This window comes from Microcebus murinus, chromosome 2 (assembly GCF_040939455.1).
Source record: "Microcebus murinus isolate Inina chromosome 2, M.murinus_Inina_mat1.0, whole genome shotgun sequence".
Taxonomy (NCBI): Eukaryota; Metazoa; Chordata; class Mammalia; order Primates; family Cheirogaleidae; genus Microcebus; species Microcebus murinus.
The window spans coordinates 12193322-12220277 of record NC_134105.1 but is presented as its reverse complement, the minus strand read 5'-3'; the positions used below and the strand labels follow the sequence as shown (position 1 = coordinate 12220277).

General features: G+C 46.8%; 1 protein-coding gene and 1 pseudogene across 4 annotated transcripts; one reads left to right on the top strand and one right to left on the bottom strand.

Annotated features, from left to right (window-relative positions):
- The first annotated feature begins 10 nt into the window (after nucleotides 1–10).
- On the top strand, nucleotides 11–26921 carry EMC1 (ER membrane protein complex subunit 1). 4 transcript variants are annotated; one of them, XM_012787702.3, is made up of 23 exons: nucleotides 11–274; nucleotides 4004–4128; nucleotides 4773–4838; nucleotides 5066–5159; nucleotides 6376–6504; nucleotides 7380–7506; nucleotides 8070–8219; nucleotides 8541–8708; nucleotides 9551–9622; nucleotides 9991–10050; nucleotides 10690–10812; nucleotides 11602–11698; nucleotides 12029–12151; nucleotides 13765–13964; nucleotides 14116–14265; nucleotides 14988–15149; nucleotides 15500–15619; nucleotides 17068–17205; nucleotides 21880–22053; nucleotides 22592–22802; nucleotides 23744–23828; nucleotides 24910–25039; nucleotides 25220–26921. In XM_012787702.3, exons 1-23 carry the CDS (start codon nucleotides 180–182, stop codon nucleotides 25397–25399), a joined length of 2979 nt encoding a protein of 992 aa, XP_012643156.2. In that variant the 5' UTR covers nucleotides 11–179; the 3' UTR covers nucleotides 25400–26921. The 4 variants fall into 4 exon arrangements, with proteins under 4 accessions (XP_012643156.2, XP_012643155.2, XP_075850670.1 ...); XM_012787701.3 differs by having other exon boundaries at nucleotides 9988–10050; XM_075994555.1 differs by lacking the exon at nucleotides 8070–8219 and having other exon boundaries at nucleotides 9988–10050.
- LOC105884023 (large ribosomal subunit protein uL18 pseudogene) lies at nucleotides 18998–20054 on the bottom strand (annotated as a pseudogene).
- Nucleotides 26922–26956: the final 35 nt, after the last annotated feature.

Genomic DNA, 26956 nt, shown 5'->3' with positions numbered 1-26956 from the left:
CGCCGCTTGTGCTTTATCTGGCGTCTGCCGGGCGACTTTCTACGCGTGCAGGCGGCCTCCGAGTCCCGAGCGCCCCACCGAGGGCCTAGCGCGCAGCCTCAGCTCTATGGTTCCGCGGAGGCGGAGCCTGCGGCCCGGTGCATGCCGGGTCGGCGGCGGGCGCTGGCTGTATTCCCATCATGGCGGCGGCGTTGGTTCCCAGTTTCTGGCTTTGGGCTGCGTTGCTTTTCCCTGCGGCCGCGGTCTACGAAGACCAAGTGGGCAAGTTTGATTGGTGCGTACGTGTGGAGCTTATTTGGGAAATATGTGGTTGTTTTCCCAATACCTATCTCCTACCTGCTAAAGGGAGGCGGTTTACCGTGCAGCAGAACCGGCCACATAATTTGCTGGACCCCGTGCAAAATGCAAATGTGGGGCTGTCTGCTCAAAGATCATCAAGGGTTTTAAGACGTCGACAGCAGAGGTTTAAATCAAGTGTTGGGGTCATTCTAAGCCTATCCTTGTGTGATTCTACGGGTTATACACCTGTGAAGCCAGCCCTGCCGTTCAGGCATGCTTGGGGTTCGGGTCAGAGGTCACTGATTTCGACCTTTCCTGTCAGGTCCCATTTCTGTGACTGTCAAGTCTCTGGTCTACCGGGTGTCAGAGGTCGTCAGCCCTCAGTGAACTATCATTGCTACTCGAATTGGTGTCTTATAGGCATGTAAACAAGGGGTTTCGTCTTGTAAGTCCTAAGTCTTGTAAGTCCTAAACTGTGTCCTTTTCCCCCCTCCCTTCAGCCTAGCCCAGCCCTAGACTCACAGCATGGTTGCCCCAAACTCTAATCAGCCAGGAGATGCCAATCATCCAATCATTCATTCACTCTTCCTTAATGTCCTGAAGTCAGCTTTTGTTTGAACGTCCATTTTGCCATTTACAGGTTGTGTAATCTTGGGAAAGTGCCTTAACCACTCTGTACTTTGGTTACCTGGTCTTTGGAATGGGTTTTCTAACAATCCATGATCTCCTACAGTAGTTGTGAGAATGAATGAAATAACCCCATTGAATTATTTAGCACAATGCCTGGCTCATTAAGTGCAATCATTAAATATTACCTGTTATTATTGCTATTTACACTTTGTCCTTCAGGGGCCATCTCAGATATCTCCTCTTCTGTGAAGTATTTTCTGTCTTGGAAAAACTGATTCATGTCTGTGTTGAATGCCTGTTGTGCCAGACAGTGCTGTCATATACAGCATGTTACATTTTTTTTTTTTTTTTTGAAACAGAGTCTTACTCTGTTGCCCGGGCTAGAGTGCCGTGGTGTCAGCCTAGCTCACAGCAATCTCAAACTCCTGGGCTCAAGCGATCCTACTGCTGGGACTACAGGCATGCCCCACCATGCCTGGCTCATTTTTTTCTATATATTTTTAGTTGGCTAATTAATTTCTTTCTATTTTTAGTAGAGTCTGGGTCTTGCTCTTGCTCAGGCTGGTTTCGAACTCCTGACCTTGAGCGATCCACCCTCCTCGGCCTCCCAGAGTGCTGGGATTATAGGCGTGAGCCACCACGCCTGGCCAGCATGTCACATTTTTAGTGATATGTACAAATATTCACAATGTCATACGTGCATATTGCACATATACAGCAGGGGATATGTGTATCTAATTTAGCAGAATACTAGGTATATGAAATTTTCAAATTGAAAAATAAACACGAGATACAGTCGTGTGTCGCTTGATGACGGGGATACAGTCTAAAAAACGCATTGTTGTGCAAACAGCAGAATATTACACAAACCTAGATTGTATAGCCTGCTACACACCTAGGTTATATGGTATAATCTATTGTTCCATGAACAGCACATTACTGCAGCAACTGTAACACAATGCTAAGTATTTGTATATCTAACTTATCTAAACAGAAAAGCTACAGCAAAAATACTGTATAAAAGATAAAAAGGTACACCTGGTGTAGGTTACCTAACAGGCATGGAGCTTGCAGGACTGGAAGTTGTTCTAGGTGAATCAATGAGTGAGTACTGAGTGAATGTGAAGGCCTATGACATTACTGTATGCTACTGTAGATGTTATAAACATTGTACCTTTAGGCTACACTAAAATATAAAAATATTTTTCTTCAGTAACAAATTAACCATAGCTCACTGTAACATTTTACTTCATAACCTTCTTGATTTTTTAAAACTTTTTGACTCTTGTTGATAACACTTAGCTTAAAACACAAACACATTGTACAGCTATACAGAAATATTTTTTTTTTTTTTTTTGAGACAGAGTCTCTCTTTGTTGCCCTGGCTAGAGTGAGTGCCGTGGCGTCAGCCTAGCTCACAGCAACCTCAAACTCCTGAGCTCAAGCAATCCTCCTGCCTCAGCCTCCCGAGTAGCTGGGACTACAGGCATGCGCCACCATGCCCGGCTAATTTTTTCTATATATTTTTAGTTGTCCAATTAATTTCTTTCTATTTGTAGTAGAGACGGGGTCTCGCTCTTGCTCAGGCTGGTTTCGAACTCCTGACCTCGAGCGATCCTCCCGCCTCAGCCTCCCAGAGTGCTAGGATTACAGGCGTGAGCCACCGCGCCCGGCCTCAGAAATATTTTCTTGCTTTTTTTGTTTGAGACAGAGTCTCACTTTGTTGCCCAGGCTAGAGTGAGTGCTGTGGCGTCAGCCTAGCTCACAGCAACCTCAAACTCTTGGGCTCAAGCCATCCTTCTGCCTCAGCCTCCCAAGTAGCTGGGACTACAGGCATGCGCCACCATGTCCGGCTAATTTTTTGTATATATATATTTTTAGTTGGTCCATTAATTTCTTTCTAATTTTAGTAGAGACGGGGTCTCACTCAGGCTGGTTTCGAACTCCTGACCTCGAGCAGTCCGCCTGCCTCGGCCTCCCAGAGTGCTAGGATTACAGGCGTGAGCCACCACGCCTAGCCGGTCATGTGTATTTAATGTGCTAGAGATTGCAGTACTTCATTAACAGCAATGTGCAAGCAAACACATCCTCTCTACTCGGTAGTCTACTGTGTGAGGCTGGCTATATTCTCTTTACGCTTAGGTGGTAGTGTTGAAAATGATGGGGTATGGCCCAAGGAAAGTAGGAGTGCAGATTCAAATGGATCCTTAATATGTGTGGGCTAGAAAGGGCTGGAGAGAACAAAGGCCTGACCCAATCTATGGAGTCTGGTTGGAAGTTTTGCACACTTTTTTCCTCCAGTGGTCAGTGAAAATGGAAGGGAAAGTTGGATTGTGTGCTCATTGAGGGCAGGGTTTGTGTCTCTTCTTTAGTTTGTAGGCTGAGTGCCTAGTCCCATCATCGGTGGAAACAGAGAAGACCAGAGGACCATAATGTTTGTTCTTGTGGGGTTTAGAACAGGTACTCTTCTGCGTGTCACTTATCTTAAGGTAAATATGTGCTTCCAGCGAGAAGGAAGACCATTAGTATTTCCAGTCTATTAGGAGGTAATTCTCATCTCTTATTTCCTTTGCTTCTAATTGTATTGCATGGAAATCTTGCTTTAGTTCAGATCTCCTTGTGAACAAGTATTTCTTTCTTTTCTTTTTTTTTTTTTTTTGAGTCAGAGTCTCACTCTGTTGTCTGGGCTAGAGTGCCGTGGCATCAACCTAGCTCACAGCAACCTCAGACTCCTGGGTTCAAGCAATCCTACTGCCTCAGTCTCCCAAGTAGCTGGGACTACAGGCATGCACCACCATGCCTGGCTAATTTTTTCTATATACATTAGTTAGCCAATTAATTTCTTTCTATTTATAGTAGAGACGAGGTCTTGCTCTTGCTCAGGCTGGTTTTGAACTCCTGACCTTGAGCAATCCACCCGCTTCGGCCTCTCAAAGTGCTAGGATTACAGGCGTGAGCCGCCACGCCCGGCCAGTATTTCTTATGTGTCCTAAGATGGGTGTGCTGGTGATAATCCTGTGGTTTGTCTTTTTTCCGAGCATTTTGTGCAGTGGTGATTGTGGTCCCTTATGTTTTCCTGCCCTCTTTTCCTCAGGAGACAGCAGTATGTTGGGAAGCTCAAGTTTGCCTCCTTGGAATTTTCCCCTGGATCCAAGAAATTGGTTGTGGCCACAGAGAAGAATGTGATTGCTGCATTAAATTCTCGCACTGGGGAGATCTGTGAGTGAGCTATGTAGACGGGTAGGCTTGGGGGTGGGAAGGCTGACCGTTGTGAAGCCTAGTGGCCCGTGGCTTGCTAAGTCTGTCTGGCTGCTTTCTGAGTTAGAGAAAAAGATGCCTCTCTTTGTGGATTCTGATACTTTTTTTCCAGTCTTACCATCTTTGAATATTTAAGATATTCTTATAACTGGCCTTTGCAGTTCATTCCCTCAGCCTGAGTCCTGAATGTCCTTAAATAAGATATTGCTGCAAAAAACATACTCTTCTAGTTTGCAGTCAAGGCTAAGATGGCCTTGCTTAATTTCCTGTACTGGCTGGATATTTTTAGGCACTACAATCGTGGAAATAGAATTTACAATCACTATTTTTCTTGTGAATAGGATGGATTTTGTTAATCTTGTCATTGTTTGTTTATATGTTTGATGGGATAGTAGCGGGGCCTGGATAGTAGTGGCTCCTCTCAACACCCCTTCCCCTGATTGCCAGTGAGTAGGATTGGCTCACTGCTAGTTGGCTGTATCCCTTCCCTCCCTTGAAATAAAATTGGACGCCACTGTGCAAACAAAGAGCTCTTCAGTTATCTCTTAGTCTTCTTGGATGCCTCTCTTTGGTCCATAGTAATGTCTGACTTTCCTGTCTCTCAGTGTGGCGCCATGTTGACAAGGGCACGGCAGAAGGGGCTATGGACGCCATGCTGCTACACGGACAGGGTAAGCACGTTCCTGCTGGGTCTCCATCATGACTCCTTGTCCCATTCCTTGGTTCTTTCCCCTGTACAGGGTTTGGTAGGGAAAGGGGAAGGGGTCCTCCTGGCAGTGAAGGTACGTGTTTAACGTTTATTTGCACCCATAAGTCAGAGGTGAGGCCACTGCTCACCAACCCTAGACAGTGACAGCAGGTTTGGGAAATGACTTCATCATGCTTTTGTCTTTTCCAGATGCAATCACTGTGTCCAATGGAGGCCGAATCATGCGTTCCTGGGAGACTAACATCGGGGGCCTGAACTGGGAGATAACCTTAGACAGTGGCAGGTAGGGGAAGAAACTGGATTTTATCTTGACTGAGTTAAAGGCTTTGTTGGAACACAGATCTGCATAGAAGGCAACTCCGGGCCTTGTGGTTTTTTTCCCAGGGACCACTGAAAAGCCAAAAAATATTGAACGTGAATATCAAATGCCCAGTTCTGGATGTGCCTGAGGTTATTGAACACGTGTTTACTTAGCCTACATTTATTGAGCACCTGTTAGATGCAGAGCTCTGTGCAAGGTGCAGTGGTTGTTTTTATACTTGAATGCTTTTCCTAATCTTAACGTGACTTGTGAGTTTTTATTTTTTTATTTTTTTTATTTTTTTATTTTTTTGAGACAGAGTCTCGCTTTGTTGCCTAGGCTAGAGTGAGTGCTGTGGTGTCAGCCTAGCTCACAGCAACCTCAAACTCCTGGGCTCGAGCGATCCTTCTGCCTCAGCCTCCCGAGTAGCTGGGACTACAGGCATGCCACCATGCCCGGCTAATTTTTTATATATATATCACTTGGCCAATTAATTTATTTCTATTTATAGTAGAGACGGGGTCTCGCTCTTGCTCAGGCTGGTTTTGAACTCCTGACCTTGAGCAATCCGCCCGCCTCGGCCTCCCAGAGAGCTAGGATTACAGGCGTGAGCCACCGCTCCCGGCCTACATGTGAGTTTTTAAATGTTCTAGATATAAGAATAAAGTATCAGACTTTCAGGGTTTCAGTTTTATGTTTAGAGAAGAGCTTGAGCTAATATTACATCTCTACTAAAGTTGTTTAAATGATAGGGTAATTTGCATTAGTTATACATCTTCTGATAGCAGTTCACTTAGTATACCTGGTGAGGCCCTAGGCGATGGCAACACACATGAATATGAGACTGTGTCTGTCATCAAGGAGTTTGTTCACCATCAGCTGGGGAGGCAGGCACATAGCCCACTGATGGCAGTATCATGTAGTAGAAGGTTGGCCCAGTTGCTATGAAGTCCCAGGGGAGGGAGGGAACAACCCTTAGGAGATTTGGGGGGTTTCAGGGAGGCAGTGTGGCTGAATGGTTGCAAGTACAGACTCTTAAGTCGGCTAATGAGAGGCAGAGCCAGGATTAGGACCTGGGTATGTTTGACACAAAGCCTATTTCCTTACCTCCTGAGCAACAGTGGTAGTGTTCTGGACTGTGTCCTCCAGCCCAAGGCTCTGCAGGTGTGGGCATTGCTCAGCCTGTGCCTGTGCTCAGTTTCCAGGCACTTGGGCTAGTCGGCCTGCAGGAGTCAGTGAGGTATGTCGCGGTCCTGAAGAAGACGACTCTTGCCCTTCATCACCTCTCCAGTGGGCACCTCAAGTGGGTGGAACATCTCCCAGAAAGGTAAGGCTGCCTCTCACAGCGACAGCTGCCTCGCGCTGCTCTCTACAAGACCCTGGTTTTCCTTGAGGGTCCTGAAGCATTTGTTTTGACCTGAGCCTGCCTCGTGTTGGTATCTTGTGGAGTGTGTTACACTCGCTGGATCTAGGCCTGAACCCAAAGGCTGGGGCTACATCTGGAGTTTCTCTGCAGTGGGGAGAAAACTCACTCTGGGACACTAGAGACAGCAAGGAAGCCACTCACTTTCTCATGGTCATGGGACTTGGGCTTTTTGACTTCCAGTTCAAGTTAGACTGAGCCTTTCATTTGTATTAAGAATTAGAACAACTTGAGGAGAGCCCAGGGTAGGGCTGAGGGAAGGAGGTTTGAGATGGTTTCCAGAGGTCCTGGTGGTGGAAATCACTGAGGCTGGGGAGGAGCAGGAGGGGTGCCAAGACCACATGCGGGCATTTTCAAAGTTTGGAGCAGGGCTCAAAACCCCAAATTCCTGCAGGGCCAGGTGCAGGACATCCAAGAGCACACAGGCTGCTGGGGACTGTCGGGAGCTGCAGTGAGCCTGGCCTGCCTCGAGGGGGCACCCGTACCACTGATTGGTGCCCTCCAGGCCTGTGGGTGGCCTGGTGTTGCCACATCTTCTAACTTTAAGAAAAGCTAGAAATCTGATTTTTAAGTATAATCTCAGTTCTAAATGTTGACAAATAATTCAAATTTAAAATGAACAAACAAAATTGAAACTGTATGAGCCAAACGAAACCTATCTGGGATTGCTGGTTACTGACGTCTGGCTGGGGAGTGGCAGCCTGGTTTTGGGAGGCCCCTGAGGATGCCCCTGTGCTAGGGCTACAGCTGTTGCTCTCTGCTTTTTCTTCCCTCTCTAGCGACAGCATCCACTACCAGATGGTGTATTCCTATGGCTCTGGGGTGGTGTGGGCCCTTGGAGTCGTTCCCTTCAGCCACGTGAACATTGTCAAGTTTAATGTGGAAGATGGAGAGATTGTCCAGCAGGTATGGTGGGGCGTCCGGCTTGAAGAACCGTGTGAATAGGGAGGGGAGTCGAGAGCTGCTTTGTACTGGGGACCAGGGAACATGGCTGGGCAGATGCAAAAGCCACTTATGATCCCTGATCATGATCACTTGCGAGCTGCCTTCTCATCAGACGTTTATTTAAAGTATTTGTATATGATACAATTCTGGGCTGGCTAAGCTAAAAGTTACATTGATCTAGTCACTGCCCATAAGTATCTTCTAAGATGATGCTGTAAAATAATGATAGGAAACCACATATGACAAATATAATAGAGAAATACTTATTTGAAGTGTCAGGTATTTAAAATTATTTGGTGTATTTTTCCAGTGACCAGAAAGAAAATCCTGATTTTTTTCCTCCAGGTCTAGGGGCTCCTGGGGGGCCGGGGGTGTGGGGAGCAGGAAGGACTCCTTTTGAACCAACTAGGAAGAACCTTCAAGCTTTGGATGCCCACTGGGATTCTGGCAGTGATACTGCTGATGAGCTAAGACGGAAATGTAAAATCCTTCATGAGTCTCCTGTTGTGATGCCTTTCCCATAGGTCAGGGTTTCGACCTCATGGCTGCAACATCTCACTGGAGCCTGTGGCGTGGTGGATGAGGCTGTCCTGGTGTGTCCTGACCCAAGCTCACATTCCCTCCAAACTTTGGCCCTGGAGACGGAGTGGGAATTGAGGCAGATCCCACTGCAGGTTAGCAGCTACAGCTCCTTCCCCTGGCCCAAGGAATTATTTTCAAGGCTTAGAAAGGTTAGCTTGATTCCCCTGGAGAGTGTTCCAGTGTCACTGCTTCCTTCCCGAACCATGGAGTGAAGTTCAGTCCTCTGGCTGAACTGGTGTAAGGGGAAATGATCCACTCTCCCCTTTGGGGAACTTGAACAGGAGCTTCTAGAGCCACCTGCCATGGCCTAGTTACTTCCCTGGCAAAGTGGGGCAGAGAATGTGAGCCTGGGGGGGGTGGTGTCAGTGTCTTGTTTGCTTCTAGCTCTAACCCTCCTCCTTCTTGCCTCCTAGTCTCTCGACTTAGAATTTGGAAGTGGATTCCAATCCCGCATCCTCCCCACACAGCCCAACCCAGTGGATCCGTCTCGGGCCCAGTTCTTCTTGCAGTTGTCTCCAAACCACTACGCTCTGCTGCATTACCATCATGGGGTCCTGAGTTTGCTCAAAAACTTCCCACAGGTAACTACAGGCAGCATGGTTTCCCAGGATTCTGTAGGATGTAGCCATGACACAGATGCTAGAAGGCAGTGCCTTTGAATCTGGAGACATTGCTCTTAAGCCCAAGATTGATGACACCTTTCCATCAGTGGTTTGAGAGGGGTAGCCTTACAGTAGAAACGGTACTTTTTCTCCTGAGCATTACAAAGGATCTTTTTTTTTTTTTTTTTTTTTTGAGACAGAGTCTCGCTTTCTTGCCTAGGCTAGAGTGAGTGCCGTGGTGTTAGCCTAGTTCACAGCAACCTCAAACTCCTGGGCTCAAGCGATCCTCCTGCCCCAGCCTCCCAAGTAGCTGGGACTACAGGCACGAGCCACCATGCCCAGCTGATTTTTTTTATATTATATATATAAGTTGGCCAATTAATTTCTTTCTATTTTTATGATAGAGACGGGGTCTCGCTCAGGCTGGTTTTGAACTCCTGACCTTGAGCAATCCGCCCGCCTCGGCCTCCCAGAGTGCTAGGATTACAAGCGTGAGCCAAACGATCTTTAGTATAAAAGTAGTTGCCTTCCTTTGAGACAGGAAAGTGGGAACATAAATTAGAGCATGTCTATAGATACTAAGAGCAGCATGGGATTTAGGATTGTCCTGTGGCTGTGTGGGAGGTAGAGGAGAGTTCTATTTTCAGCTGTCACTACATCTGGGGCCTTCCTCTGCTCTCAAATGCCCTGGCTGTTTTGCTCCACGGTGGGGAGCACTTGCAACTCCAAGGCCAAGAGGCCTTCCCAGAGAAGCAACCCTCTGCGAGGCTGCTGGCTAGTACAGGCCCCATCTGGGAGCTGACTCCTTGCTTTTTCCCCAGACTGCCCTAGTGAGCTTTGCCACCACTGGAGAGAAGACGGTGGCTGCAGTCATGACCTGTCGGAATGAAGTGGTGAGTATTGAGAACGGCAGCTAGCACTTGGGGTTTTCCTTTCTTGTCTATGCCTGGAGTGCCGAGAATCAGAAGTCTGGGCACATTCGCCTGGTCAGTTTGAACCCAGTGGGTTGAGAAATGAGATCTTACCTCATCTACAGAACTTTCTGCACGCCCCGTTTCTCGCTAGGAATGAGACCCTAATATGACCACCTCACTTGCATCTGGGACTGTTAAGGGCTGCATAGGCTTTGTGGGCAGGGGTGAGAAGTGAGATTTGCCTTCTCCCAAATGCTGAGAAGATACAGAAATAAAAGCTTCACTTTGATGATTGGGAAGTGACCCTTTGGCTGAAATTTCTCCTGTCCTTCTCTTTCCCTTAGCAGAAACCTAGCAATTCTGAAGATGGGTCATTGGGGAGCTTTTCGGAGAAGTCTAGTCCAAAGGTAGGGTGTGGCATTGGGCAGTGTGCTAGTCCCGGACCCATAGGCCACCCAGTATAGTTGGGGAAACAGCTTCAGCTAGAAGCAGGTCTCAGACTTCCCAGCTTCCAGTGGGGTTTCCTAAGTATTGCAAATTCAGTTTTGTTTCTCTTGATCCTTTTCTTTGGGAGATTAGAAGGTAAAATCCCTAGAATCTGTCCCTAAGTAATTCTTCATCCAGGCCGCAATTTCCCCATTTCTTTTGGGATCCCGGCTGGTAGAGTTGAGTGGTCATCTGTGCAGTTGTCCTGAAGCAGAGGCGCAAGACCCTGGCTGGAGGCGCAGGTTCCTGCTGTGGCCTCCGTCTCCTAAGCTTTTTCCTGCTCCCTGTCCCTGCTCACAGTCCTGCCTCTCTTGGGGAGTCTCTGTGACTCTATACTGGCTTCCTTCCAAAACAAATACAGAAGCTGTAGTTGGATTTACTTACTCAGGCACCTTATTTCTCCGTTAGGATTTAGCTTTCTTTTCTCCTCTATTTTCCTTTGCAAATGTTTCCCCTTTTGGGCTGGCTCCTTCTCTTGGGTATTTGTCCCCAATCCTTGGACTTCCTTTGGGGGACTTTGGAGGATACCTGTAGGTGACCCACACTGTCTGTACCCCTAGGACTCGCTGGCTTGCTTCAATCAGACCTACACCATTAACCTCTACCTAGTGGAGACAGGTCGGCGGCTATTGGACACCACGATTACGTTTAGCCTGGAACAGAGCGGCACTCGGCCTGAGCGGGTGAGTCAGAGCCTGTGTCTTCAGACTCTGTCTTGTGGGCTTCCTGGCTTGGGGCATCATTTCCTCGGGGCCGGGTCATGGTCATGGATCCTGGATTAGGGCTCTCTGGACCTGTGTTCTCATTCTTACTGAGCCACTGACTTGTCATAAGTCACAGTAAAGGCAGGTAACATTTATGCCAAGTTGTCACTTTGTGCCAGGCACGGTGCCAGACTTTTTGCTTATGCGTTAATTGATTTAACCTTTTCAAGAGTCTCATGAAATGGTTATTATTGCCCTGGTTTTACAAATGATACTGTGGTCTAGTAGGATTTATTACCGAATCCAGAGTGCCAGAGCTAGTTAGAAGTGTTACTGGGGTTTGGACTCAGGTCTGTCTAACTCCACAGCCTGCACTCTTACTTGCCACCCAGTACTGCCTCTGTGTGCATTTAGCTGTGTTCCTTAGCTTCTTGGCCTGTGGCTTCTTTATCTCTAACATGGAAATTCTAACCTTGCCTCCTGCTTGCTTTGTGGGATGTGATTAGAGCATGGATGAATGACACGGTACCTGTGAAGTACTCGGGTTCCTCCACAGAAAGGTCTGAGAGAGCCTAGCATTATTGTCGTGGTGGCTCCTAGGGATATGTATCATCTTAGTGGTGTCCAGGTAATAGCTGCATTGTTTAGACATCAAATAATGCCATGACATGGACCCCTGCCTGTTCCTAAAGCTTTGTGTCTTGGGATCTGGTGCTCTCAGAGGCATTTGGATTCTCACCTCAGTGGTCTTGACTGTTCGGCTTATAGCTGTACATCCAGGTGTTCTTGAAAAAGGATGACTCAGTGGGCTACCGGGCCTTGGTGCAGACAGAGGATCATCTGCTACTTTTCCTGCAGCAGCTGGGTAAGTAGACTCCATTCAGCCCATTTTATTCCCAAGCCTGCCTGTGAGCTCCAATCAGACAGTTTCTGGGGGGCTGTGGACAGGCGCTGGGAAAGGTTCAAGTGGAGTATGCCCTGAGTATTTTTTCAGAGCCATATGTCACCCGCTTTGAGTACTTCCTTAGCATTCGAAGGTGGGAGACAGAACTTTTCTCATGTAACCTATTGAGTCCAGCTCTTTGCTCTGCCGCTTCTATTTTTGCACAAGAGCTGTGGTGATCCCTGAGTCACTTAGAAGGCTCTTCAGAAGATCCAGGAGGGAGGCTGAGCTTTTGCAAAATGGTCTCTGTAGCAGGGAAGGTGGTGCTGTGGAGCCGCGAGGAGTCCCTGGCAGAGGTGGTGTGCCTGGAGATGGTGGACCTCCCCCTGACTGGGGCGCAGGCTGAGCTGGAAGGAGAATTTGGCAAAAAGGCAGGTATGAAAATAAGAGGTTGGGACAGCAGAGTTGTTGGAGGGGCTGCTCTGGGAGGGGGTTTGTTGGATGGACCATAAGAGACTCGAGTCATGATGTCCCTGGCTTCCTGGGCTCAGCGGATGGCCAGTGTGTTCTGTACGAGCACTGTGACCATGTGGTGTATATATCCATTCTTTCTGTGAAAGAGGGAACTGTGAATCCCTCTAGGGAAAGATCCTGAAGGAAAAACATCTTAGTATAGTAACAGCTGCTATTGTCTGAGTACCGAAAATCTGTCAGGCACTGTGCCAGGCACCGAACACTCATTGTCATCCTTAAAGCAACAGCCACATCTGTCTAGAGAGACATGGCTGGGTTGATCTGGTTATTGTGGAAGTAACCCAGTACCCTCTGAAGCCAGCCACAGTCGCAACCCCCAAATGAACTTGATTTATTCTACTCTGATTCAGTCCTGCCCCCACCTGTCTCCTGCCATGCATTCATCTAGCTCTTGAACAGAGAGTTATTGGAGGTGTCTACTCTGGGCCAGGCACCATACTAGGCATTGTGAATTTTCTTAAGCTGAGGATTAATTTGACTCTACTATTTATTTCTGCTGCCTGGATCCAGCAATTCAAGGTAAAACCTGCTTCTTGCTGCCTTGTTGCTCATTGCCTGCCCACATGGCTAGCTTTTGGTTAATTATTTGTTCTTCCTGACTTGCATCCATGAGGTACCTACCATGTGTGTGGACTGCCATGCTTGTGACTTGTCCTGTTTGCCTTTCACTTCTCTTCCTTGAGCTGAGGTTGGTGGAAAATAAGCAAAGATGCTACTCCTTTTTAGTGAGCAGTTATACCATGTACCAGGTATCATCCTAAATCCTGTGTATGCATCATGTGATGTCATCTTTGCAACAGTCTTACGGGTTGCATGCCATTTTCCACATGAGGAACCAGAGGCAAAAGGTTAAATACAGTTTCCAAATCTGCATAGTAGTAAGTACTAGAGCTGGGATTTTAATCCAGGCCTGACTCCAGAGACCTTGCTACCTTGTATCTCTCACCAAATCTGTGGTCTCCCATGGAGGAGATTTAAAGGGTGGTGGCCTCATTGATGGACTCAGGGATAGAGTGAGTGCCGGCCCTGGGAACTGGTTATAAGTAGGTCTGTTGGGTACAGGTTAAACAGTTGGCACAGTAGGAAATGGAAGTACCCATTCATGATACACATAACACTCGCACCCCTGAACCTCCACACCTGCACCTCTTCTGGCTTTGTCATGGCCACCAGAAGCTTTCTTCTGGCCATCCTGGATGTGGGCTGTGGTGAAGCCATTCACAGCATGGCTGCATCCTGCATGGCTGATCCCTGATTCTTAGCCTCCTATTCAATGATTCTAGGCAGGTGAAGTCTTAAAAGCCAGGTAAGTAATTTTTGGAAGCTCTTGCATGGCTATACCTGATTGTGAGACTGTGGGCCTCAGACACAGTCCTGTCCCTTGGGCTTGTGGCCTGGAGTGTGGACTTTGACACTGCTTAAAAGAGGGAGAGATCCCTCATTAGGAAAAACGCACACCTTCTTGTCAAACCCCTAGTCTGATGCCGAGCACGTTACCTTTTCCCTGACACCAGACGGCTTGCTGGGGATGTTCCTGAAACGCCTCTCGTCTCAGCTTATCCTGCTGCAGGCGTGGACTTCCCACCTCTGGAAAATGTTTTATGATGCTCGCAAGCCCCGAAGTCAGATTAAGAATGAGATCAACATCGACACCCTGGCCAGAGATGAGTTCAACCTCCAGAAGATGATGGTGATGGTAACAGCCTCAGGCAAGGTGAGCGGTCCTGTCCCGAAGCTTTTGAAGTCAGGGGGTGGGAAACAAAAAGCCTTCGGTAGGGGGTAGCACTGGTTCTATTTTTCAAGGATAGAATCAGTTCCTTGGTTTCTCTTTCTAGTTGTGTGCCAAGTATTTGTTTATCTTGCAGCTTTTTGGCATCGAGAGCAGCTCTGGCACCATCCTTTGGAAACAGTATCTACCCAATGTCAAGCCAGACTCCTCCTTCAAACTGATGGTCCAGAGAACTACCGCTCACTTCCCCCACCCCCCACAGTGCACCCTCCTGGTGAAGGACAAGGTGAGGCCGCCCACCTCTGACTTGAGCCAGCATGTCTAATTCTTGGTCAGGTTTGGAGCCTGAGACAGTTTGACTTTTTTCCTTGAGCTTTTTTTCTGTTTTGCAACTGAAATTTCTCCTAGGCCCTTGGAATTCTATTAGAGTTAAAGAGGAATATCCAGGGGTTAGAACTCTTTCTTCCAGTTTCATGCCTGGGTGGAGGCGCCATCCTACACTGATAAGGAATTGACCGTAAAGGGGGTGCGACTTCACCGTACGTAGGAAGCCAGCTCTCTTCCTTTCCAAACGTAGGCTGTTGTTGGTAGCTGAGTGGCTGTTTTCTCTTCTGTGAGGAAGAGCAGGACACTGCTGTTTATATCCCTGCCTCCCAGCATTAGAATGGGCTTCAGTGGATTCATTCCAGAGTTATAAAAGGGGCTTGGGAGGCACTCTTCTTGAATGGCCACCCTGGGGTTGCTGAATTGGTACTTGACCTTTTTATTTATTCTTTAGCACATCTAGTTCTTGGTCAGGTTTGGAGCCAGAAGCAGTTTGACTTTTTTCTTTTGATGTAAGGGGACCATTTGCCTAGGGGGCCATTCACCTTTAGTCAAGAATTTACTTTCCACAAAGAGGGCAAAGACTGGGGAACCCCTTACAGTTGAAGTCCCAGCTCCTTGGATTTACCCTCGGGATTTGCATTCTTTTCATGTGGATGGAGCCTGACAGTTTGCCCATTTTAGGAGACGGGAATGAGTTCTCTGTATGTCTTCAATCCCATATTTGGGAAGTGGAGTCAGGTGGCTCCCCCAGTGCTGAAGCGCCCCATCCTGCAGTCCTTGCTTCTTCCAGTCATGGATCAGGACTACGCCAAGGTGTTGCTGTTGATAGACGATGAGTACAAGGTAGTGCGTCTGCGGTGGGGATGGAGGACATCCAAGTGGAGTTGGGAGTGGGGCGGGTGGTGAAACACAGTCAGCAGACCAGAGGTGGAGTGTCTCTGCAGCCAGCATGTGTTTGGGCTCTAGGGCTGTCTCTAAGAGATGTTGCTCTTTCTGCACTTATGAAAACTCAGGTTCTTAACAGATTTAAATTGAAGCCCTAAACTGAGTTCACTAGATTCTAATTCTTTTCAGGTTTACTGTTTTATTCTTAACATTCTCATTGATGGGGAAACAGTAATGAGTCTTAGGAAACTGGGCTTAGAAATTTCTAACCTTTTAACCCTTTCCTGGGGCTATCTGGGTTTTTTAAGGTCACAGCTTTCCCAGCCACTCGGAATGTCTTGCGACAGCTACATGAACTTGCTCCTTCCATTTTTTTCTATTTGGTGGATGCAGACCAGGGACGGCTTTGTGGATATCGGCTTCGAAAGGTAAGGAAGGGACATCTTGACAGGACTCTTGTAGAGGGGATGTGGGTATTTCCTGGTCATTGGCTGAGAAGTGAACTATGCTGCTCATTCTTTTATAAACATAGATTAGCATATTCCTGATGTCTGATTCGAAGTGAGTCATTTGTTCATATTTATTGGGCAGCTGCCACCTGACAGGCATGGTTCCAGGTGCTGCAGACATATCAGTGCACAATAGACCACATCTTTGCCCTCATGGAACCTTCATTTTACATCCTTTTCTACGGCAGAGAGAAAGGATGTTTTTCACCATTCTTGGGCGGGTGGGAGGTAGAAATGGGGTTGAGTAATGAGTTGAACTTTTACACAAAGATGATGTTATTGACTGATTCTTGATAAAATGTTGCTTTGAATTTTATTTCTAGAAATGGAGTCAGTTTGCTCTGATGCTGACATCCTTTAGCCTAACTCTTGTAAACATTGATACACATTGGCTTTGAAGTCCAGCTCTGAAGCTTACAAGGGCCTGGCCTTGGCTTTGTTAGCAGGACTGTGTGGAGTGGAGAAGTACTTTGTGGTGTGTGCTCACCAGAGAGGCCTCCCATCCTGTTCTGTGAGGCCTTTCCAGAGTCATAGAGGTTAAGAGCTTGGACCTGGCTGCCTGGGTTTGAAGCACCAGCTCTCCAGAAGGCCCTCATGCCCCTTCCCAGTCACCAAGCCCCCCGGCCCCAAGGGTTCTATGTAATTCTATAGGACATGTAGTAACGTATTTAATCATGAATATTTATTTACTGGTTTCCTATGATCATAAAGACCCATACAGAAAATGTTTAGAGGTCCCTTCTAGCTTGACAATTCAGTCCTGTCCTCAGTACACAGAGATCTTAGATTTTAGTAATAGTAAATTTTCTTGGATATTTCCTACCCAGATAAACAATGGGATACTACTCAGTATTCTCCTTTTCTTACTGGTTTTAGTATCTTTCGTAACCAAAATCTAAAACTTCCTCATAAATTAGATTTGTTTTTGGAGATAAGGTCTCACTCTGTTGCCTGGGCTTGAGTGCAGTAGAGTCATCATAGCTCACTGCAACCTTAAATTCCTGGGCTCAAGCGATCCTTCTGGCTCAGCCTCCCAAGTACCTAGGACTACAGGCATGCACCACCATGCCTGCTAATTTTTCTATTCTTTGTAGATACGGGCTCTTGCTGTGTTGCTCAGGCTGGTTTCAAACTCCTGGCCTCAAAATGTCCTCCCATCTCAGCTTCCCAAGGTGCTGGGATTATAGGCATGAGCCACTGCACCTAGCCCATTAACTACATCTTTACTGCCATTTTTCTAGGAGTTCTAATCTCTGTTCCTTCCAGCACAGAGGACTCAAATAATGAACTGCAGGATGTGCCTAGCTCTAGCTGTTTCAGTTCTAAGTGTACCCTCCTGATTAAAGGCTCTTTTGTCCCTGTCCTAGGATCTCACCACAGAGCTGAGTTGGGAGCTGACCATTCCCCCAGAAGTACAGCGGATCGTCAAGGTGAAGGGGAAACGCAGCAGCGAACACGTTCATTCCCAGGGCCGTGTGATGGGGGACCGCAGTGTGCTCTACAAGGTACAGCCAGCACTCTGGCATAGAGCAAGGGCTTTAGAATCAGGCACACGAGGGCTTGAAGTCTGGCTGTAGGACTTGGTGGATATATGACTTTGGGCAAGTCATTTAATCCTTTTGAGCCTTAATTTATTTTCAGTGGAATGGGCATAATATTAATATACCCTCCTCCTAGGGTTGTTGTGATGATCACATGAGATGCTTATGCTTAGTCCAGTGCCTGGTATATGGTAAGTACCTAAGAGATGTTAGCTCTTGTTATTAGTGGTAGTACTGATTTAGCATTCTGAGGTTAAACCTTAGTTGAGCCATCAGAAACTCCATCTCTTCTAGTTAGTGGTAAAGGAGGGAGACAGAGGTGACTAGCAGGCTGCAAAACTATCCCAGGGGAGAATGTAGTATAGTGTTAATGAACATTAATTACACCCTCTGGTACAGCAGAGACTGAGTTGGAGGGGGTATAACAGAATAGAGTAGTGAGACCACGGAACTCAACAGTGAGGCTCCCTCACTAAGCATGAGGTAGTGCAGCAGAGTATAAGCCCCAAATTGGACTGCCAGTTTCAGACTTGGCCATGGACTAGCTGTTCATCTCCTAGGCTACCTAAACCTTGATTTTCACCAATATAATGAGGATAATAGTACTAACATCAGAGGATTGTTTTGAAGATTAATAACAACATGTAAAGTTATAAGAATAGTGCTTGCCATGTAATTAGCATTATTATTAGTGCTATTGACTTGAATTCTTTCTTTCTTTCTTTTTTTTTTTTTTTTTGAGACAGAGTCTCACTTTGTGGCCCCAGGTAGAGTGCAGTGGCATCATCATAGCTCACTGCAACTTCAAACTCCTGGGTTCAAGCGATCCTCTTGCTTTAGCCTCCTGAGTAGCTGGACTATATAGGTGCACGACACAAAGCCCAGCTAATTTTTCTTTTCTTTCTTTTTTTTGGAGACAGAGTCTCACTTTGTTGCCCAGGCTAGAGTGAGTGCTGTGGCGTCAGCCTAGCTCACAGCAACCTCAAACTCTTGGGCTCAAGCAATCCTGCTGCCTCAGCCTCCCAAGTAGCTGGGACTACAGGCATGTACCACCATGCCTGGCTAATTTTTTCTGTATATGTTAGTTGTCCAATTAATTTCTTTCTATTTATAGTATAGACGGGGTCTAACTCTTGCTCAGGCTGGTTTCGAACTCCTGACCTCAAGCAATCCGCCTGCCTCGGCCTCCCAGAGTGCTAGGATTACAGGTGTGAGCCACCATGCCTGGCCTAATTTTTCTATCTTTAGTAGAGAAGAGGTCTTGCTCTTGCTTAGGCTGGTCTGGAACTCCTGAGCTCAAGCAGTCCTCCTGTATCAGCCTCCCAGAGTGCTAGGATTACAGGAATGAGCCACCACACCCACCCAACTTGAATTCTTAATGCATGAACACCTTCCATGTGGCAGCATTCACTTTTAACTTGTTCAGAATGAACAAAATGATACAGATTCTGAAGTATAACATAGAGTTCTCATAGCCCCCTTACCTAGTTTCCCCAACATGACCATGGTACATCTGTCTAAACTAAGAAACCAACATTGGTACATGACTATTAACTAAACTCCAGATTTTATTTGGGTTTCAATAGTTTTTTCACTAATGTTGTTTTTATGTTCCAGGATCCCATGTTGCATTTAGTCATCAGGTTTCCTTAGGTTCTCTTGCTCAGGCTGGTCTCGAACTCCTGACCTCGAGCGATCCGCTCACCTCGGCCTCCCAGAGTGCTAGGATTATAGGCGTGTACTACCACCCCCTGCCTGGCCGCAAATAATTTTTTTTTTTTTTTTTGCTTATTCAATAAGTTTATTGTCTGACATTTCTCAAAAATCCTCATAAAAAATTGCAGTTTGGTTTAGCTTTCAGCAGCCCGCTCCTGAGCTCTGAGGAAGCTTGCCTTCTCTTGAGCTACCCGATCTTTGTTCTGGGCAAGGGACATTTTGGGACAGTTCCATCTCTTCTTCTTAACTTCTTTCTTAGGCTTCTTCTCATAGACTGGATTATTTCGTATAGCAGCATGGGCTTTCTTATACATCTCCTCCATCATGTCTGGAGTAACGTTGTTCTTTATGTATTGAGAAAACTGTTTTTTGTAAGCATCTTCATCTTCTTCCATTAGATAACGCATATAATCTGCAACATTCTGACCCATGATGTGCTTCCGATGTACTTCAGCCTTAAATTCCTTGCTTTCAGAATCATAACCAGGGAATCGTTTGGTACTGTGAGGAATAGACAAGCCTCCATCCACAGCTCCCTTCAGGGCCCCAAAAACTTTATTGCCAGTTGTAGTTCTGGCAAGGCCTGCATCCAAATAGCACGTAAAAGCACCAGGCTGGCCGTCAATGCTTTCCACGTTGTATTCATCTCCTGTCACTTCCACTTGGCCTTCATAGATCTTGTCCATGCCAAACCTATTGAGAAGCCTGCGGGCCAGCAGCAGGCCAGCACAATATGCTGCAGCATAATTTGTCCGGCCAACCTTCACACCATATTTTGGTAGTTCATGTGCATAAGCTGCGCAGACTATCATATCCCCTTCTATACGGGCATAAGCAATCTGACAAATGATGTCTCTGTTAGTTACACGAACTATCATTCTGTATTTGGGTGTGTTGTACTTATTTTTATCCTGTATCACCAAGCGTTTCCGAGCATAGTAACAGTTTTACCCTCTCATCGTCTTCTGAATTTCACTTGGTATCTCTTAAAGTAGGCCTTATTCTTGACAACTTTAACAAACCCCATCCTGCCGAACAGAGACCCGCTTTTGCTGCTCAACACTGACTTGCAGGCCCAGCAGCGCTCAATAATTTTCGAGTGTTAGCTGGATGCAGGCCTTCTTTAGATGCAGGGACATGTCAGCGGACAAAATAGCCTAAACCTCCTGTCCTCATGAAGTTTTCACTTTAGTTAGGAGGGGCTAATAATCAAGAAAATAAAGAGGTTAATTATATAGTATATTAGAAAGTGACCAGTTCTATAGAGAAAAATAAAGCCAAGAAAAGGGAAAGGGAGCACAGGACTGAGAAGGGGATATAATTTAAAATAGGGTGGCTAAGGAGGATCTCCCTGAGGAAGTGGCAGTGAGTGAAGACTTTAGTGGGGAAGTGAGCCATGTGGATATCTGGGGAAAGAGCCTTCCAGGCAGAAAAGCCAGAGCATGCCTGGTATGTTTGAGAAACAGCAAGGAGGACTGCGTGACTAGAAGTAGGTGAGTGAGGAGCGTTGGGGCTGCTGAGGTCAGAGGGCGACAGGGCCAGCTCACAGGCCATCACTCTGGCTGTCATTTAGGATGAGGTGAAGAGCCATGGGGACGTTTTGAGCAGAGAAGTGATATGAACGACTGAGATTCCATAGGCTCATTTGGCCCAGACCAGGCTGTAGAGGGGCAAGGAGGAAAGCAGGAGACCACCTGGGCTGTGGTAATCCAGAGGGGATGATGGTAGCTCAAACTGGGCTGGCAGCAGTGGAGGTGGGGAGGAGGGGTCAGATTCTGCATATGTTTGGAGGCAGAGCCTATAGGATATGTCGATGGGTGTGTGTGTGTGTGTGTATGTTAGAAAGGAGTCAAGGGTTGTTGACTGGGGAGAACTGAGGGAGGAGCAGGTTTTAGGCTAGAACAGTTCAGTTTGGGGCATGTTAAGTTTCAGATGAGACACCTGAGAAGAGATACTGAGAGGGCAGTTTGTTGGTGAAGTCTGGACTGCAGGGGAGAGCCTGGCTGGGATGTATAAATTTGGGCATTGCCAGAACCCATAAATAGTGTTAAAGCCATGAATTGGCTGAGGTCACTACGAGGGAGGGTATAGATAGAAATGATCACGGCTGGGCACAGTGGTGCCCCTGTACTCTCAGCTACTGGTGAGGTGGAAGGATCACTTGAGCCCAGGAGGTCAAGTCCAGCCTGGGCAATGTAGTGAGACCCCATCCCAAAAAAGAAATAAACGAATAAATAAATAATTGTCAAAAGTTTTTAAAATTAAAAAAAAATATGCCAAAGGTCTGAGCGCTGCCTAGTGTGCTTCATCCTGAAGAGACTCGGGAGATATAGAGCAACTCACAAGAGAGACTGAGAAGGAGCGGCCAGCAAGGCAGAAGGAAAGCCAGGGAGTGGGTGTGATAGGATCCCGATGAGAAAGTATTTCAAGAAGGGAGTGATCACCTGTGTTATGTGGTACTAGTAGGTCAAGTAAGATGAAGGCCGAGACTCAGCCACTGGATTTAGTGATGGGGAGGGCGCTGGTGACCTTGAGAAGAACAGTTTTGGTGGAGAGAAAGGACATTGCTGGAGCAGTGTCCTTAGGTCAGTGAGTGGGCAGACATGGGTTACCATTTGCTACCTGTGACTTGAGACACTGCTCAGCTGCTTTAGGACTTTCCTCATGTGCAAAATGTGGACAATACTAGCTACCTTGCGTGGTTTTTTTAAGGGTTTAAATGGAGTGCAAGGCACGTGGCATGGCACCTGGTACCCAGCAGACAGAAACAAGTGCAGTGATGAGAAGCTCTACGTGGAAGCTCTTCTCACCAGAATCCCCAGTTCCTCTGCAGGCTGGAGAGCCGCAGGTTGGCTAGCAGTGGAGTCGACTGCATGATGTGTCGTCATGGTTCTGAAGGAGCTTTTCTCTCTCTGTCCCCAGAGCCTGAATCCTAACCTGCTGGCCGTGGTGACAGAGAGCACAGATGTACACCATGAGCGCACCTTTATCGGCATCTTCCTCATCGATGGTGTTACTGGGCGCATCATCCATTCCTCTGTGCAGAAGAAGGCCAAGGGCCCTGTCCACATCGTGCATTCAGAGAACTGGGTGGTGGTGAGTAGTCACTACCAGGGATACGAGGTAGCTCAAGAGTTCTTCCTATGTCTTAAATCCTTTCCAGAAATCCAGTTGCTGCTTTGTGTTTTCATGGGATCCCAAGCCCCGTGTATGGCAACAAAGTGTGCTGGTTAAGGGGCTAGGAATCAGAGGTTTGATCCTGCCTCTTCCGTTTCTTGACTGTACCACCCTGAACTAGTTATGCACCTCACTGTGTTGTATCATTAGTGAAATAGGGATAATAAGAGTCACAGTCTTGCTAAGAACAGTGCATGATGCCCAGTAAGGACTCAGAGCTTAGCTATTATGATAATGTCTAAGAATCTTGAGAACTCCTTTGTCTTTTGGTGAATCTTGGATAGCCTAGATAAAACTACCTTGGAAGTTAGTAAACTTGGTAGCAAGAAGAAAACTGGGGTGCTAGTGGTTCTTTTCCTTCCTGGATCTGCAGCTAACTGGAACAGTGCCTTCCAGTGTAATTACCCTTTCCATTGGAACCAGCAGCTAAGCCCTGAGCTGCCTCCTCTCTCTGCAGTACCAGTACTGGAATACCAAGGCTCGGCGCAACGAGTTTACTGCTCTGGAGCTCTACGAGGGCACTGAGCAATACAACGCCACCGCCTTCAGCTCCCTGGACCGTCCCCAGCTGCCCCAGGTCCTCCAGCAGTCCTACATCTTCCCCTCCTCCATCAGTGCCATGGAAGCCACCATCACTGAACGGGGCATCACCAGCCGACACCTGCTGAGTGAGTGCCTGTGGGTCTCTGGGGTGACTGGGTTCCCTTGGGCAGCGACACTGAAGGACAGAGTAGGGGACACGTTGCTAGCAGAGCCCCATTTGATGCCCCTATAAGGGAAAGGTGTGAAGAAGGCTGTATTTCAGTGGAAAAATTTCCTTAGTTCAGCTTTGCCACCTATAAACATGACCACTTCTCTCTCAGTCCTCTTTTCTGGTGAACCACTTCCCTTCTCTGATTGGCATTTTCACCTACCTCAGAGAGTCAGTCCCTAATAGCAATCTTAATCAGCTGGACCGTGTTGACAGGCTGCAGAAACTGGCAGGGTTTAGAATCTTATCCTTGTGTAGCCCAAGTTCAGGATTTGGTGATTATTTAACAGGCTTTTGTGCTTACTTGACGTTACCAAAATGTTTGGGACTCTCAGCTCTGACAGGCACTTGGTATTACTATTTTATTCTTGAATATGAAGAAGACCACCCTCTTGGCAGTTTACCAGCTTTTGTCACCATTACTGAAGCTGGTGCTGTAATTGTGCCTGGTCACTCAGCCCTCCCTGCATGGCACTGCAGTGGGGCACACAGCCTGTGTTTGCTTACCAGGAAGGAGACCCCTTGGTCTGGGAGGTATCGTGGAGAAAGGAGAGAAGGATGAAGAAGTCCAAGTGGCCTTTCATACTCTTTTCTTTCATCATTACCCATATCTTGATTCTAGAACTTTGTTTTCTAATGTCTCAGGATGATGTGTGAAGAAAACAGTATCTTCAAAAGTGGGAACCTCATTCAGACCAATATGTATTATTGGATTACTGTTTTTGGCTATTTAAGGGAGCCTCATTGACCTATTTTTTTTGTTTTAAACTCTATTTTAAATTTCTGTGATAATGACATTTTGTAATTGGCCCTCATTGGGGATTGGATCTGTGTGAACATTTATTTCTTCCTGTGCAGTTGGGCTGCCTTCTGGAGCAATTCTTTCCCTTCCTAAGGCCTTGCTGGATCCCCGCCGTCCCGAGATCCCAACAGAGCAAAGCAGGTGAGACCCTTGTGGACGGTGCTGAAGGCTCTGGCCTTACGGCACTTAACTGCCTCAACTAAGTGTGGTCGTCAGTCTGCCACGTGCGGTAGTGCTGGGCTGGGAACAAGCCTGACGAAGAAGTCAGCCCTCGTGAACTTACATTCTGGTGGGAGATGGACAATAAATAAATAAGATTCTTAAATGAGTAAAATATATACTATGCTAGGTACTTGTAAGTGCTAATGAGAAAAAAATAAAGACAGGGTGTGAAGGGTACGGAGCATGTGCGTGGGTGAAGTTGGAGATAGGGTGGCCTGGGAAAGCCCCCTGAAAAGGTGACTTTTGAGTGAAGGCCTGAAGGATGTGAAGGAGCTGGCCATACAGAGGGAACAGGCAGCATATGTGCCCTGAAATCATGCCTGGTGAGTTTGGGGAGGGCAGGAAGCCCATGATGATTGAGCAGTGAGTGGTGGGAGATGCTAGGAATGAGGTCATGGGGCTAACAGGGGCGAGATCATGTGGGCAAGCCAACAACTTGTTCACAGTTAGTATTAATGTTTGTATTTCCAACCACCATCTCTGCAGATTTTCTCACCTCCATCCTGAATTCACCTCAGGGTGTGAGGAAATGTCTTTGGCACGTGAAGGATGGAGAAGAGTGTGGTTTGGAGAATTGCCTGAGAGAGAGGAGGTTCAGGCTGGGAAAAGACACAGATGGTAATCAGGTTTCAGAGGAGAAATGGGGACTGAGAGGTGCTCTGCAGTGAAGAGCGGGAATTGGCCCAGTGGTTCAGTGTGTTGGTTTTAAAATGGCCCTGACTTTCTTCCTCTGGTGTGAAGTGTTGGTCATCTGTAACTTCTTTTCAGATTTAGAACAAGGTGCAGGAATCAAGATCTCCGTCTTACTCTCCAGACAGCTAGCTTTCTTGTAGTCCTTCCTAACATTCTGCTGCTAAATTTTTAACTACCTAATGCAAGCAGATCTCCAGGGAGATTGGAAGCTAGATATGTAGCCTGGAAACCTCCCAGGACTCAGGAAGGGCAGCCAAGAGATCCCTTTACAGCAGTTTTCAGAGTGCTTGTCCCGGCTGTTTTGCAGAGAGGAGAACCTAATCCCGTATTCTCCAGATGTACAGATACACGCAGAGCGATTCATCAACTATAACCAGACAGTTTCTCGAATGCGAGGTATCTACACAGCCCCCTCAGGCCTGGAGTCCACTTGTCTGGTGAGTAGAGCCCACAGCCCAGTCTGTGCCACCTTCTCCACAGCCACCCTGTGTGACAGCTGTTTTTGTTTCACCCTTGGGAAAACATCGGAGGATTCCATTTCCTTTCTTACCTGAGTTTAAGGCTGTGGTGGATCATTGGTTGCTTCTTCTGTAATTCTCCTTCTGTCTGCCTTCCAGGTTGTAGCCTACGGTTTGGACATTTATCAAACTCGAGTCTATCCATCCAAACAGTTTGATGTCCTGAAGGATGACTATGACTATGTGTTAATCAGCAGTGTCCTCTTTGGCCTGGTTTTTGCCACCATGATCACTAAGAGACTGGCACAGGTGAAACTCCTGAATCGTGCCTGGCGGTAAAGACCAAAGACTCTGCCGGAGAGTGGAGAGCTGAGGCGGAGTGCGGGTCAGATGAGAAGCTACAGCTGCAGTCGGGCAGATCGGTGGAGCATGTGTGTTGAGTGCTCATCTCAGTTAAGAGATGTGGGGAAGAAGGTGGACCTTCCTGTGGAACTTTTGGGACACATGTGGTGCTGAATCCTACCGTGGACCGAGACATAACTCACTCTCAGCTGAGAATCTCAAAGTGTCTTGATGGACTTTCCCCTGAAGTCCGGAAGCTGCTGGGCTATTTCCTTCCTTTGCCCATCCCTGAATGTTCTGCTTCTTAATAAGACCTCCAACAGATTTTTCTCTTTTGTGAGGTCTGTTTCAGTTAGTTTTAGTTTGCCTTCTGTGTTTACCTAGAAATCTTTGACTTTTTCCCTGTCTCTTGCTTCAAAGTCAGAAGGGAACTCTCCTTGCCAATTCCACCTTATAGGTGCACTTGCTGATTTACATTAGGGAGAAATAGGATCCGTCCTTAGCGGAGGTTTCTCTCCAAAGTAACTTAGGGTTGAGGAATCTGTACATGGTGTCAAAACTAATTTTAACTAAATGTGTAGTTCCATGCTCTCATTTATTAGGTTGGGCCACCCAATCTTTGTTTCGATTTATCAAAACCCAAGTCCAGGCCGGGCGCAGTGGTTCACGCCTGTAATCCTAGCACTCTGGGAGGCCGAGGCGGGCGGATTGCTCGAGGTCAGGAGTTCAAAACCAGCCTGAGCAAGAGTAAGACCCCGTCTCTACTAAAAATAGAAAGAAATTAATTGGCCAACTAATATATATAGAAAAAAAATTAGCCGGGCATGATGGCGCATGCCTGTAGTCCCAGCTATTTGGGAGGCTGAGGCAGCAGGATTGCTTGAGCCCAGAAGTTTGAGGTTGCTGTGAGCTAGGCTGACACCACGGTACTCATTCTAGCCTGAGCAACAAAGCAAGACTCTCTCTCAAAAACAAAAAACAAAAAAAACCGAAGTCTGTAAGAGCATCTTGGTTTGTTGGTGGTCATTGCTTATACTTTTCACCTGATATGTGTCCGAGCTGAGGCCTTTTAAAAACTACTGAATTCTCTAAACCTTGAAGAGATTTCAAGGGAGGAGAGGTAATCTCATTTCACCCACAGGCTGGTCTAGTCATAACCTAGTTAAAGAAAGATGTCCTTGTTTAAGAACCCCGTTATTTATTTTTAGTTTTAGATATAAATTAACATGTCAGTTGTTATATTTCTCTTTAAATGAGAGTTTAATCTTATTGATCTAACATTTGAAGCTTTAAAAAGGGACAAGAGAACAAGGGCAGGCAGGGATAGTAAGTGGGTATATGGGCTGCTGTGTCTCTCCTACCAGTTAAATCTTAACAACTTTCCCTTGGTCATGGATTTGGGGAATAATGGCATTTTTTCTTTACTGTGAAGAATGAAATGTACTGAGTAGACCATCTCTAGCCCTGTGGTGAGAGAGGTACGCTTGAGTGTCTGGAATAAAGAAAATAATGAATGACACTGATTTAAGTCCTTTTTTGTGTCTTAGGAAGATC

What these genes read in the sequence shown, in the direction of transcription:
- EMC1 (XM_012787701.3), top strand. Translation starts at nt 180, where the DNA reads ATGGCGGCGGCGTTGGTTCCCAGTTTCTGGCTTTGGGCTGCGTTGCTT. An exon ending in ACTTTTCCTGCAGCAGCTGG is followed by an intron (nt 11,699 to 12,028) that starts GTAAGTAGACTC and finishes TGGTCTCTGTAG; the next exon opens with CAGGGAAGGTGGTGCTGTGG. An exon ending in GTGGATATCGGCTTCGAAAG is followed by an intron (nt 15,620 to 17,067) that starts GTAAGGAAGGGA and finishes TCCCTGTCCTAG; the next exon opens with GATCTCACCACAGAGCTGAG.